Below are 12240 nucleotides of genomic sequence, written 5' to 3' on the forward strand. Positions count from 1 at the left end.
AGAAAGGAATGTGGCCCTTGAACTGAAAAAGGTTTTCCTTCCATACTTTACCACTTGGGGATTGGCACCATAGGAATCATAGGAGCAAGGTAGAGAAGGGAACATATATCCCAGGAAAGACTGGAATGGGGAAATGTTGGAGGGCGGACTTCAAACCTCCATCATAGACTTGGGAGGGGATACATCCACTTTCCCCTGGAAGCAAGAGATCTCTGTTGACTTGAATAGAGGAAGCGGTGGTAGTGGAGGAAAAATGGCATACACCTACATGTCCGTTGGATCTCTCTGAACAACTGCATAAGTAATGTATAACATGCAGGGCTTTTTTCAGCTGGAACTCATGGAAACTCAGTTCTGGCACTTCTCAGGCGAGTGCCATTGCATTCTAAGAGAATGAGTTCTGGCATCTCTCTTTCTAGAAAAATAGCACTGCTTATTTCATTCATTCATTCATTTTCTATACCACACTTTATCCGAGGATCACTGGACAATTTACAATATAAAACCAAAAAAGGATGTAATATAGTAACAAACAAAAACAATAACACCCCCCTCTCCCACACAGTATATTTATATGTGGTTTAATTCTGTTCTTTGTTGTTTAAATAACTTCTGACATTTAGAAGTATGTTTTCCCAAAGAGAATTTTCCCTCCTTAAGCATCAAAGAAAAACATTACAACGTATTTTATCCTTATACCTCATATATCCTTATGCTTTTCCTTAATGTTTTCCACTTTACAGCTACCTAGACAGCTTAGATCGAATCGGAGGTGCTGACTACCAGCCTACAGAGCAAGACATCCTTCGAACCAGGGTCAAAACAACTGGCATTGTAGAAACCCATTTCACGTTCAAAAACCTCCACTTCCGGTTAGTGTGATGTGAAAATGCAAACAGATTATCATGACTATGCAACTTTCCGCTGTGTGGGATTACAATCTTTCTGCTCAAGCCAGACAACAACCCTCGCATTTCATAATCGTGCAACATAGCACAGAGCAGAAAGTGACAAAGAAAATTCCAACCTGAATTAACAAATGCGGGCTCAATCTATAAATATGTCATATGACAGCGTCATGAAACTTTACATACACATTCTTTGTAGCTTCCTGTCTAAAGACATTGAAAAGGAATGGACAATGGAACATGAGGTAGAAACATGCCAAGCAATTGCATCAAAGAACTCTGAAACCATCAAGCTTTAAACAGCAAATGAGATTAAACAGCAGCACTAACCTTCACACACAAAAAGTTCCAAAATCAAAATGACTAAGGGCAAGTCCAGGTGGGGTGTTTATTGACACAAAAGTTGGTTGTTAGCGTGCACTTTCTAGTATCATTCTCCTGTCACTTTTCTAACTGCTAAGAAATCTTAAAAGAAAATGTGATGGGAAATGGCACTGATGTGTGTGGAATGACCACTAGCTGGCAATGACTGAGGAGCTTGAGGCCCAGGAGCTGAATGCAGCCTCCAAGCCTCTCTACCTGTCCCTTAGAACTCTCTGGAGGCCACACCCATTTCCTTAGGTTGATCTATAAAAAAAACCAACAACTCCCCTGTAATTTCCACCATCAATTCTAGTCCTGTGCTCCGGCGCAGCAGAGAATGATGCTTGGTCTTGTGGGACTAGCCATGCAATTCTTTGGATCCTGGGAATAATGAAGTGTTGTGTTTCTTCCTCAGGCTGTTTGATGTTGGAGGTCAGAGGTCAGAACGTAAGAAATGGATCCACTGTTTTGAGGATGTCACAGCAATCATTTTCTGTGTCGCGCTGAGTGGGTATGACCAAGTGCTCCATGAAGATGAAACTACGGTGAGTATTCTCTGGGCGGAAGAGTTCCCTGAGATAGCCTTGCTTTTCTACTTACTGCATTTGTTCCAAGGTCATCTCACAAACCGTCCTCAGTTCTGAGACCAAAAGGATCTAACAGATATATTTTATTACTCACATGTCTTCCTTTGACTCTTAAATGCTATGGAGACCCCATTCTACCACCAACAGCTGGATTTAAGTCTTCCATTCCGCAGGATGGCGTTAGCACAGGTAACTTGCACGCTTTCACTTGGTCCAGAATTTGACCACAAAATCTGTTCCCCTTTCTCTTTGGCTACCCCAAGCCAAGTGCCCCTGGTGCAGAAGGGTCTCCCTTTGAAACAAAAGCTCTTCAGGAACCCTAAAGAGTGGTTATTCTTGATTACTGTTCTGCCCACAGAGAACTTGCGAAACAGAAGAGGGGGTGGATATGGGTTCCTGACCCAGAGTGCTTATAGCATGACAACAAACCAGAAGAGAGTTAGAAAAGGACCAGCCTAGGAAATGGAGCCTGAATGTGAGCAAGTGACATTTTTACCCAGAAGTTTTGATGATGCCTGTTCTTTGGTTATTGTGTGGATTCATGCAATCACTTTTCCACTTTAAAAACAAATGTCAAGGCAGGGCTGGGGCTAGGTGCACATGAGCAAACGGGGTGTTCCCAGTAGATTGAAGAGGAGGCTGAGAAGTTGTTCATTTGTTGGTTTGCTATGCATTTGGCAAGAGATCATATTTCATGATTCCTCATGAGGAACAAGCTTTTGTCTATGTCTGGAATTGTGTCCCGTGCACAAGAGATGTTTTCTTGGGTCTTTTTGGTGCCAAATCAGGAAATAGAAAATAAAAGGTAGAGAGAAAGCTTATCTCTGAAGCAGTGAAAACTCTTATTTTGTCTGATGGTTGCAAGAATTTTACAGCAGTGTTTCAAAATGCTTAAAAGAGGAAAACTATACTGTAAATGGAGAGCATGGGGTAGAGGAGCAGCCCTATCTGAGGTTTAGCTCCCATGAGAAGACACTAAGCAAAGAATGTATCAAAAATATATGTAATGTGATTGCAGCTTTGTAGTCTTGACCTTAAATGTATATTACTTGCCATGTTTGAGTGTTATGTCTGAACTAAGGATAGGGGAGAATTTTGATTCAGTTCACATTTAAAAGCAAACGTACCAAATGCACACTTTCTGAAACAATATGCAAACCAAAACAAAGCTGTCCTTCAAAATTTGCAGTATTCCAAATTTTGCAATATGGTTCTTCATCCATAAATGTACAGGCATACCTTGGAACTCAAGCGCTTTGGCTCCCGAACAAATCACCTCCTGAACAATCAAAACCCAGAAGTGAGTGTTCTGGTTTTTGAACAGTTTTCAGAAGCCGAACGTCCAGTGCATCTTCCACAGCTTCCGATTGGCTGCAGGACGCTACTGCAGCCAACTGGAAGCCACACCTTGGTTTTTGAACGGTTCCGGGAGTCGAACGGACTCCCGAAACACATTCTGTTTGAGAACCAAGGTACAACTGTATATGTTAGGATAAACTGCATATATAATCATATAGTAGTGGGCATAACATGCAGAAATGCATTCTACATGGGGGAATAGCTTTTGCCACTGAGCTTTGGCCCTCCTTCACACCTTCTTGCTGAATTGGGGGAAGTCTCCTGTGGGAACGGGGGTGTGGGGCTTGAGCGTTTAGCCCACAGTCCTCTTTGTGCATTCACCGCAAATGCCTGAAAAGGACCGTGGGAGATTTAAAAACAAGTGACCAGTGCTGCTTTTGTACAAGTTGACTTCAACCCCAGCTTCTAGCAGAATTGGAATCAAGGTTCTGCCACCTCTTTAGAATCTGGGGAAGATCAGAGGGCAGAGGTTTTATTCTCTTAAAAGTAATCTGGGGGGGGGTGTTTAATGGTTTGAAGCCATTCAAAATGAATACATCATGAAAAAGAGGAGGGAATGAATTGCCTAGTGATGCTTGCAGCAAAGGTTAGCTCATCATGTGCTCAGCTGGCAAAGATAGCAAGGAGTCCTTCTGTGATTCAGCTCTTCCTCCACACTACTTCACGGTTGCTGCTACATTCATAAGCATTTTAGAAGAGGCATTGTTCCAACATTCGCCTTGCATTTTTTATCCCCTTTGAACTACAGCTCACTCGAACTATAAATAAGTATGGAATACAGAAAGTGAAAATAGACATATGGAATCGCAGGTGGGAGAGTGCTGTTACCCTCTTGTTTTTCTTGTGGGCTTCCAGTGAAGATAGCCGGTTGGCCGCTGCCAGAACAGGATGCTGATTTGGTCAAGATCCAGGGATCCTCTGATGTTCTTATGCTTGCAGACACACACAACTGCAGGAGAAGGGATAGAACTGTGCTTCTGATTGGAAGTATATTCCACATAAACCGTCCCAGGCACTGTGGCAGGGCCACCTCTAGGGAAGTGCAGGGCTTGGAGCAAATCAGACTCACGGCCCACCCTCCTTACCGCTGTAGGATGTGTCCTCCAATGCTGCCCCCACTCTTATTCCTCCTCTGCTTTTAAAGGGATTTACAGGTCCAGATGGAACGCTGCTACCTGCAATGTTCCCTTCTGGCCATCTTCAGTGCTAAAGAGGAGCAGAGATCAAGCTACCACCACGTTAACACAGAGGGTAATTAGCCTGGGTCCCTCTGCTCAGTTTCCATGTTCAAGACATATTGAGCATTACTAGTGCCCATTGGTATGGCAGTAGGCAGGGAAGGCAGCACTAGGTGGATCCAGAACCAATGACAGGCAGAGCCAATGAATTCTAATTGTGCCCCTCTCCTCCTCCCTGCTATGTTCTACCAGGGCAACCCCAAGATTAAGGAGGAGGAGGAGGAGGAGGATGTTGACAGGCAGTTCCATTGGTTGCAAATAGGAAGGCTGGCTGAGGGCAGAATGATGGTGGTGGGGCCATGCCCCATTCACTCTCATGGCCCAGTCTCCACTGCTTACAACAATCTGTTCTGAGAATCCTCTTATCTTCATCTCTGAACTGCATCATGCACTTTCACTGCAAGCAGGATTTGTACCATTGCAAGGGCCTGTGAATGATTTCCCCGGTAGCGGTTTCTGTGCGTGCTTGTCTTTTGTCCAGTCTGCATTCGAGTAACTAAGCTGCATGGGGGACCATGGCGTTGTTCTTTCTTTACCTGTCAGCTGGTGTCTTTGCGGCCTTCCTTAGCTATAAGGGATGTTCTTATGAAAGAAATAGGTGTCTCAAACGGTATCAAAACAGGATGTGGGCACTTGGGTGGCGCACTCTATAATCAATCTTGTTGAATGGCATGTTTGAAAGAGTGGGGGAGCTCTCTCAGCCCCTACCCGTCATATGCAGGCAGTGTGATTGCAGTACAAGTTGCTTATATTTAATAATCTGTACTCACACCTCTGTTTTAACCTCTTCTGATTCTTTTTCTAATTCTAATATGGCAGCAAAACTAAAACAACAGTAAGTATTGTTACCGTTACAGGAATGTTATGGTTTCCAACTGGAACAAAAATGAAGGTGCTTCTAATGTCATTGTAGACTTGACATTCATGACTTTGCCGAATGGTGGGGAACAAGGAGCATGGACCCAAGCAGTGACTTATGAACTCTACCTTAAAGATGCCTGCATTTGGTCCACACTAAAGATACCATCATGAACACAACACAAATATTTCTTCTCTGAGGGGTGGCAATTCCAACATATTATAAGTATATTGTGCTTTACCATCTTCAACTCTCTTCTTTCCTCCATTTAACAGGATCAGTTGAAATAACCATTTTAAGGTGTTTTTTCCCCCAATACTTGTTTTGAAACCTGGCAAAGGGCGTCAACATCTCTAATACATTTGTAATGAGACTTGCTTGTATTTTTGCTTATGTAGAATATACATTCTTGGTACAGCTTACAGGAAAACCAATAAACTTGGGATTCATCCAGTTAAGAAAACAGTGGATTTTCCCATCCCTGTCAAACAAAACAACATTGGGGTAATTCTACCATGAAAGGATTTCAGACCCCTGTTTGTATTAGCTGTTGCCTTTAGTACTTGTTCCAGCTTTTAGATGTGGTCCATTGGGCAACTTGGTCCAGAACAGCCTGGAATAGAGCTGCTGGATAATATAGTAGGGGGTATCTTATGGACTGGGCCAGGTAAATGTAATGGCTGTCTTGCAGGTGTGGGGTCTAAAATCAGATTATGGAGTGTTCAGGCAACACTCTCACTCTCTCACTCTCTCTCTCTATATATATATATCCCCAAAGATGTTTGTGGTCACTAAGGGATGGGAATCCACTGGGATAGCACTGAGCTCAACATTTTGTGGAAGGAACAACCCTACCATCAGGCAGACTGAGGGAGGCACCTCAGGTGGCAGATTCTGTGAGGCTGGCAGTAGGGGTGGGTTGTTGGAGAACAGAACAGCAGGCTCTGCTCCCCTTAGGTGTGGTGGACCCGTGCTAAAGGAATATTTAAATGCAAGTCTGGTTGGTCTCATGGAATGGGTATGGGAAATAATTTGTGCTCTACCTCAGACAGCAAAATTTATTAGACAGGCAATTTCCTTGGACTAAGCAACCACATCACTCTTTGGGAAAGACTAAAGAAAACCCAAGAAATCTTGCTCTTGGAAACTATGGTGGAGGTGGATTTTACTGCAGATAAAATTTAGGCAAACTAGATTCCCACTGGATTTGCCTAAATTCAACAACTGAGATTTCACACTAGTTTAAAGGGGGGGCGCTGCACAAGACTGCACATAGCATACTTTCACATAAAGATGGGAGTGGGGAATATCCTGGACTTACTCAGCTCACCCAAGACCTAGAAGTATAAGTGTCTGAAAACAGGCTAATGCCACCCACTACCTATCCTCAGGGTAGATGCCAGAAACAATGACCACATATTGGTGCTGCAACCCGCACATGGGAAGATGCAATGTTGGTGTGAGAGATCAGACATCTCCTCATCTTTTCTTCTCCCTGGAAAAGACACAATTCTCTCAAGTTTCTAGTTATGCACTAAATTGAGCACTATTAAGAGGCATCCTTTGTAGTGCTGCATCTGCTGTACAACCCAGAATTTCACCTGTAGTATGTTTCAATGGGTGTTGTCCTTGCTCTTTCCTTCCCTGCAGGCAAGATGTTGAAATATTTTCTTGAGCATTTGGTTCTTCTGTTTTCATGCAGATACAATGATCCAGTCTCGCTGCTGAGTTTTAGCTTTACATTATTCCTATTATTGTTATTATGCAAGTACAAAAATTAAGAATGCAAGCAGCAATACATCCATATGCACATAAACAGATGCCATGCACATATATAAGAGCACAGTCACAAAGCCACATACTTAGAAGTCATATTTGTGACAGCACTGAAAACACTCTGCCAGCATTAATGTTCGTCCTGGTCTGTCTGTCTTCCTAAATGACAAAGGGGACCTAGCACATCTCACATGATTCACAAGAATCATTCTTTAATCTCAAGAAAATGTTTTGTATCTGTTAAAGCAAGGCTGGGGGTATTGGAAGTGGGTACTAGTAATCGGTGTGTAATGATGACACCTGGGCCCTTTGCACCAGTAGTTGCAATGACCCAGGGAGTCATAGCAGCAGGAAGCAAGCCTAGCAAATTGGACCCTGATGTATATTTCAGGGATCTCAAACTGATCCTTGGCTGTGGCTGCAGATAGATGTGGGCGTAGGGCATGGCTGGTAGCCATAGATGTGGCAACAAGGCAGTCTCACCCGATAATGAGCGATGGGGGAGAAATTTGATTCATTTCTCATTTAAAGGCGGGCCTACAGAATTCACATATTGCGAAACAATATGTGAACCAAAACACAGGCATTCCTTGAAATTCTCACTCCTCTGAATATTGCACTGCAGCTCTTCAACCAAGTAATGCGTACAAAATGCATACACTATAAACAAAGTGTGCCATATATATATACTAGTGAAAATAACACACAAAAATGCATTATATTCAAGAAAACTGCTTTGCAAAAATGAGCATATTAAGTAACATTTTTTACAAAAATGTGTAAATCAGTAGGAAATTCGCACTAAAATAGTAATTAATTTTCATGAAGACTTAAAAAAAAAAATCTCAAACTGGTGTGGAATTGTGGAGAACTGGAGACTGTGGAAATGAGAACCTGAGAGGAGCAAATTAATGACTTGCCTGTGTAGCAACTTCAGAGAACCCACATTCCACATTGAAACATGTCAGAGATTATGTTGGAGTGGATTTCTGGGGTATGTTGTAGCACAAACAGTTCACATGGGGCACTGGCTAAGCCTCCTGAACCTCACCATTGCTCTTCTTGAACAGAGAGTAAACCTTAGAATGCACCCAGGACTAGGGCTGGAGAAGAATTTCCTTTGGTCAGCCTTGCAAAGTGAACTTTCCTAATCTTCCTGGACTAGTACACAGATCTGAATGTCATTATCCTTAGGATTTTGCAGCTCTTTGAATTTTATGATAATAGTTCTCTGCTTAAAATAATACCAAAAATGCTTTTCAAAATACATATTTTAGAATACCTTTTTTAAAAAAAACATACAGAAATTCATATTAAAATGTCTTTCTAAATATGAGCTTCTGTATGGATTTTTTATTTTTTTAAAAATACTATTTTGCAGATTGCTGGGAAAACAGGACAGAATGGACTTGTGACAGAATGGACACATGTGACAGTCAGCTGATCAGTCCATCCTAACCTGTATTCCCACAAAGCTATCCATTGGATGGGTAAGCAAGATGTCTGTCAGGGAATTTTGTTCCGCATTGCTGACCATCTTCTCATTCAGGAACCCCTGGAAAGCTTCCAAGGAACTCTGCTCCCTGGAGCACAGTTTGGAAACCAATGCCTTGGTGACTGCAACTAAGAAACCACAGTCTAGCCCAGCGTTGCCCAACCTGGTACTCTCTGCACATTTCAAACAATAACTTCCATCCATCTCAGGCAGCACAGCCATTTTGGACAGCATCTCTCCCCCACCCCACCCCAGCCATCACCACCATTTGGACTTTTGTCAGCTCCAGCCGGCAGGTCTGAAGGAAAACAAAATGGGGACAGCCAGTCAAGTGATACTATGCAATCTTTTCAGGTTGGGTGGGGAGTCAGTTACATTCCTGCTATTCCAAAGGCACTTCCATTAGCTATCCGGAACACATTTATGTCTATCCTCTTTCTTTTGTCGGTTATAATTTGTACCAGTCGTTTGCGGCGGGGAACTGCCACACTTTGAGGAGCTGCTGCCGATGTCAAACAGGAAAGCTCTCTGTTCTGTAACCTGCTTTGCCTTTTGATAACCCCTTGGCTCTTTGGGTTGGCTTCGACCTCCGTCGCGGCTGCTTCTCTCTGCTATTCCGTTTCCGGCCGGGAGAGGCGGCACAGCTCTCGCACCAAACTCCAGCAGGCCTCTACGCCATCACCACTTTTCCTCGGCCGTCTGATCTTTTCTAACCAAACAAAGGCCAAAATATTGAGATATTGAGAGACCCTCCAAATTTGGCAGGTATGAAGCTTCTCTTGAACCGAGAAAAAATAAAGAGTTGAAAGCAGCTGGAGGAACGGGACGCTACCAGGCTGACTTTGCTGTGAGCTCTTTCAGTATACACCGAACCCTGCAGCTTCTTAACCAATGCGGCAATTTTTATTTTACATCTTTTGTTTCACTTCATTATAATTATTATTCGTTGCATGAATTCCAACTAAAAAGCTGCCTTCCTTTTATTTGTGCATTTGTTGTTGTGGCCTTGCCAAAAAAAAAAAAAAAAAGACCCTTCCCAAAACCCAAATCTAATCTTTTTTTCTTAAAGGCATGATTTAACATCAGCAAGGTTCTCTGCTGATCAGTGTTTTGGTTGTTCTTAAGTATTCTATCTTCTGCCTTTCTTCCTTCACCGCTCTCTTTTTCTCCTTCAGTTCAGTTTCATTTATTTTCATTTTATTGTGATCTGCTTTCGATCAAACCATCTTCCAAAAAATTAAACAAATAAAGACTCGCACTAAAAAGCATCAACTGGAGAATGTCAGTACTAAACGAAATAACAAGCTACTAAGACCAAAGCTCACGGCAAGGTCACTGCCAAAAAGATGTCGCCTTATGGTCTGCTTTCAACTCTCAATTAATTCAAGGATCTTACCAGTCCTTGGTTAATGTATTGACCAAATACGTGTCCCATACACACACCCCAATGAAATGATCAGCATTTTAACAAAGAATGTTCTAGAAAATCTGCATGACCCACACTTCGGTTTCGATCTCTGACCTTTTAAGGGCAGGAGTTATTTACACCGCCGCCACTTGCCATACATGCATGGTGCATGATGAAATTTAGCTGAGCTGGAATCTTGTAAAAAAAAGAAAAAAGATGTGCTATGCAAAATCGGCAGCTCTGTAAAAGTAAAAACTGCTACAGTGCTACTAACTGTACTTCAGATCTATAGGGATTGCATCTCTTTATGTATGTATACACATTTCCCAGTATGTATACATTGATTTATTACATCCACTGTTGTCTGCTTCCTTTTGTGTTTTTACCCCCCCCCCTTTATTATTAAATTTAAATGCTTCCCTATACATTGAAGGTGGTAGTAAAGCTCTTGCCTGACTTGCCATCTCCTTTGTGTTGCAGAACCGCATGCATGAGTCACTGAAGCTCTTCGATAGCATCTGTAACAACAAGTGGTTCACAGATACCTCCATCATTCTTTTCCTCAACAAGAAGGACATCTTTGAAGAGAAGATTAAGAAATCTGCATTGACTATCTGCTTTCCAGATTATACAGGTGAGAAAAACCTTCAATATATAAAAAAATATATATTAATAAAATATAATGCAGGAAGAGTGCTTTGTGATTCAGAAACCCTTACCCTGTAATTGATACCTGTATTTTGGCTGTTAAAAGAAAAGCATTGCTCTCCTTAGTTCAGCAGTGAGATGAGGAGACTGTGGTCCTTCAGATGTTTCTGGAGCACAGCTCCCATCATCCCTGACCATTGACCATGTTGGCTGGAGATTGATGGAAGCAGTAGTCCATCAACATCTGGAAGGTCACAGGGTACCCACCCTTGTGTTAGCTCTGTGCTCCAAACACCCATAGGTTCTTATGGGAATTTGGGCAGTAGCTTAGCTAGCCTCAAAAATATTTGACCAATTTGTGGAGGATCAGTTGAGCCAGTGCTTTTTTTCTTAAAAAAGGAGTACTCTCATTTTCCTACTCATATTGAAATGCTGCCCCTCAATGAGGCCAAACTCAGATTCACAAAATGTTTAGGGGTATTCGTACCCCAGTGTCCCCCCAGAAAAAAGAACTGAGTTGAGCCATGGGTGTTCCTCATGGTGGCTCCATGGAATCTACACATTCAAAGGAGTATATCTCTGAATTCCAGATACAGTGGAACCTTGGTTTTTGAGTGACTCAGAAGCTGAACGTTTCAGAAGCTGGAAGCCGAAAACCCAAAAGTAATTGCTTCCGTTTTTGAACGCACCTCGGAAGTCAAACGACTTCCGCTGCGTGTTTTTCTTTTTTCTCAATGAATTTTGCCGACTGCCCATTGCTCCTCGGTTTTCAAATGTTTCAGAAGTCGAACGGTCTTCTGGAACTGATTACGTTCTAACACCGAGGTTCCACTATTCTAGTAACAAGCAGTAATGAAAGGCCGTTGGGGGTTTTTTATCCCCAAAAGTATTTGGCTGGCTGTTGCTGGACTAAACGGCTCCTGCTCTGATTAGGAAGGGCAGCTTTCTTAGGCGTTGTATGCTCACAGCACTGTGGGGAAGATGAGGAAGACCAAAGAGGGAGTGGCTCATGGTAATCAGACACAAAAGCTTTCACAGCAAGGTTGCTTTGCTGCTGCAAAATTCATGTCACCAACATGAGCTGAGTTAGCTCCATGTTTGCGTGAGGAGGGGTTGGAAATAAGGAAACAGGCTGCATTTGCACAAATGGTGAGCCAAGAAGCTTGGCTTAAGAAATCACCCCACATGAGAGCTGCAGACTGATGCATGTCGTCCAAGCACTCCTAACTTGCTTCTCCCTGTTGCATGGGGGGAACTTTTTCTGCCTGATGGCCACCTTCTCTTCTAAGTAGCCTCCTGAGGGCCACATGTGAGTTAGGGTTAGAGGCAAATTGAACCTCCTGGTGGGCCAAGATTGGCCCCCAGGGTGCAGGATCCACACCCCTGTTTTAAGGATGGATGTGCAGAAATGTGGTGTCAGCACCATAATGCTTCTTGATCTCAGTTATGACAATGTATTACATTGTATTGATGACAATGGTGATAGTGCCACAATGCTAATGTTATTATTAATATGAATACATTAGCAATGATGGTGGTGATGACATCCCATCAGCTTACATGACTGGTTATGTGGCAAAAAGGGAAATCCCTGCCCTC

At 42.7% G+C, this 12240-nt stretch overlaps 1 protein-coding gene across 2 annotated transcripts in view; it reads left to right on the forward strand.

The window, feature by feature from the left end:
* The window catches only part of GNAO1 (G protein subunit alpha o1), a 168399-nt gene that overhangs the window by 130833 nt on the left and 25326 nt on the right, over positions 1–12240 (forward strand). The window contains exons 5-7 of one of the 2 annotated variants that reach the window (XM_081871607.1): positions 744–872; positions 1687–1816; positions 10474–10627. In XM_081871607.1, the coding sequence (XP_081727733.1) occupies positions 744–872; positions 1687–1816; positions 10474–10627 (413 nt within the window). The remainder of the gene's footprint in view (positions 1–743; positions 873–1686; positions 1817–10473; positions 10628–12240) is intronic. The other variant, XM_081871608.1, reaches the window with a different exon arrangement.

Source organism: Podarcis erhardii, assembly GCF_964252035.2.
Source record: "Podarcis erhardii genome assembly, chromosome: 7".
NCBI classification, from domain to species: Eukaryota; Metazoa; Chordata; class Lepidosauria; order Squamata; family Lacertidae; genus Podarcis; species Podarcis erhardii.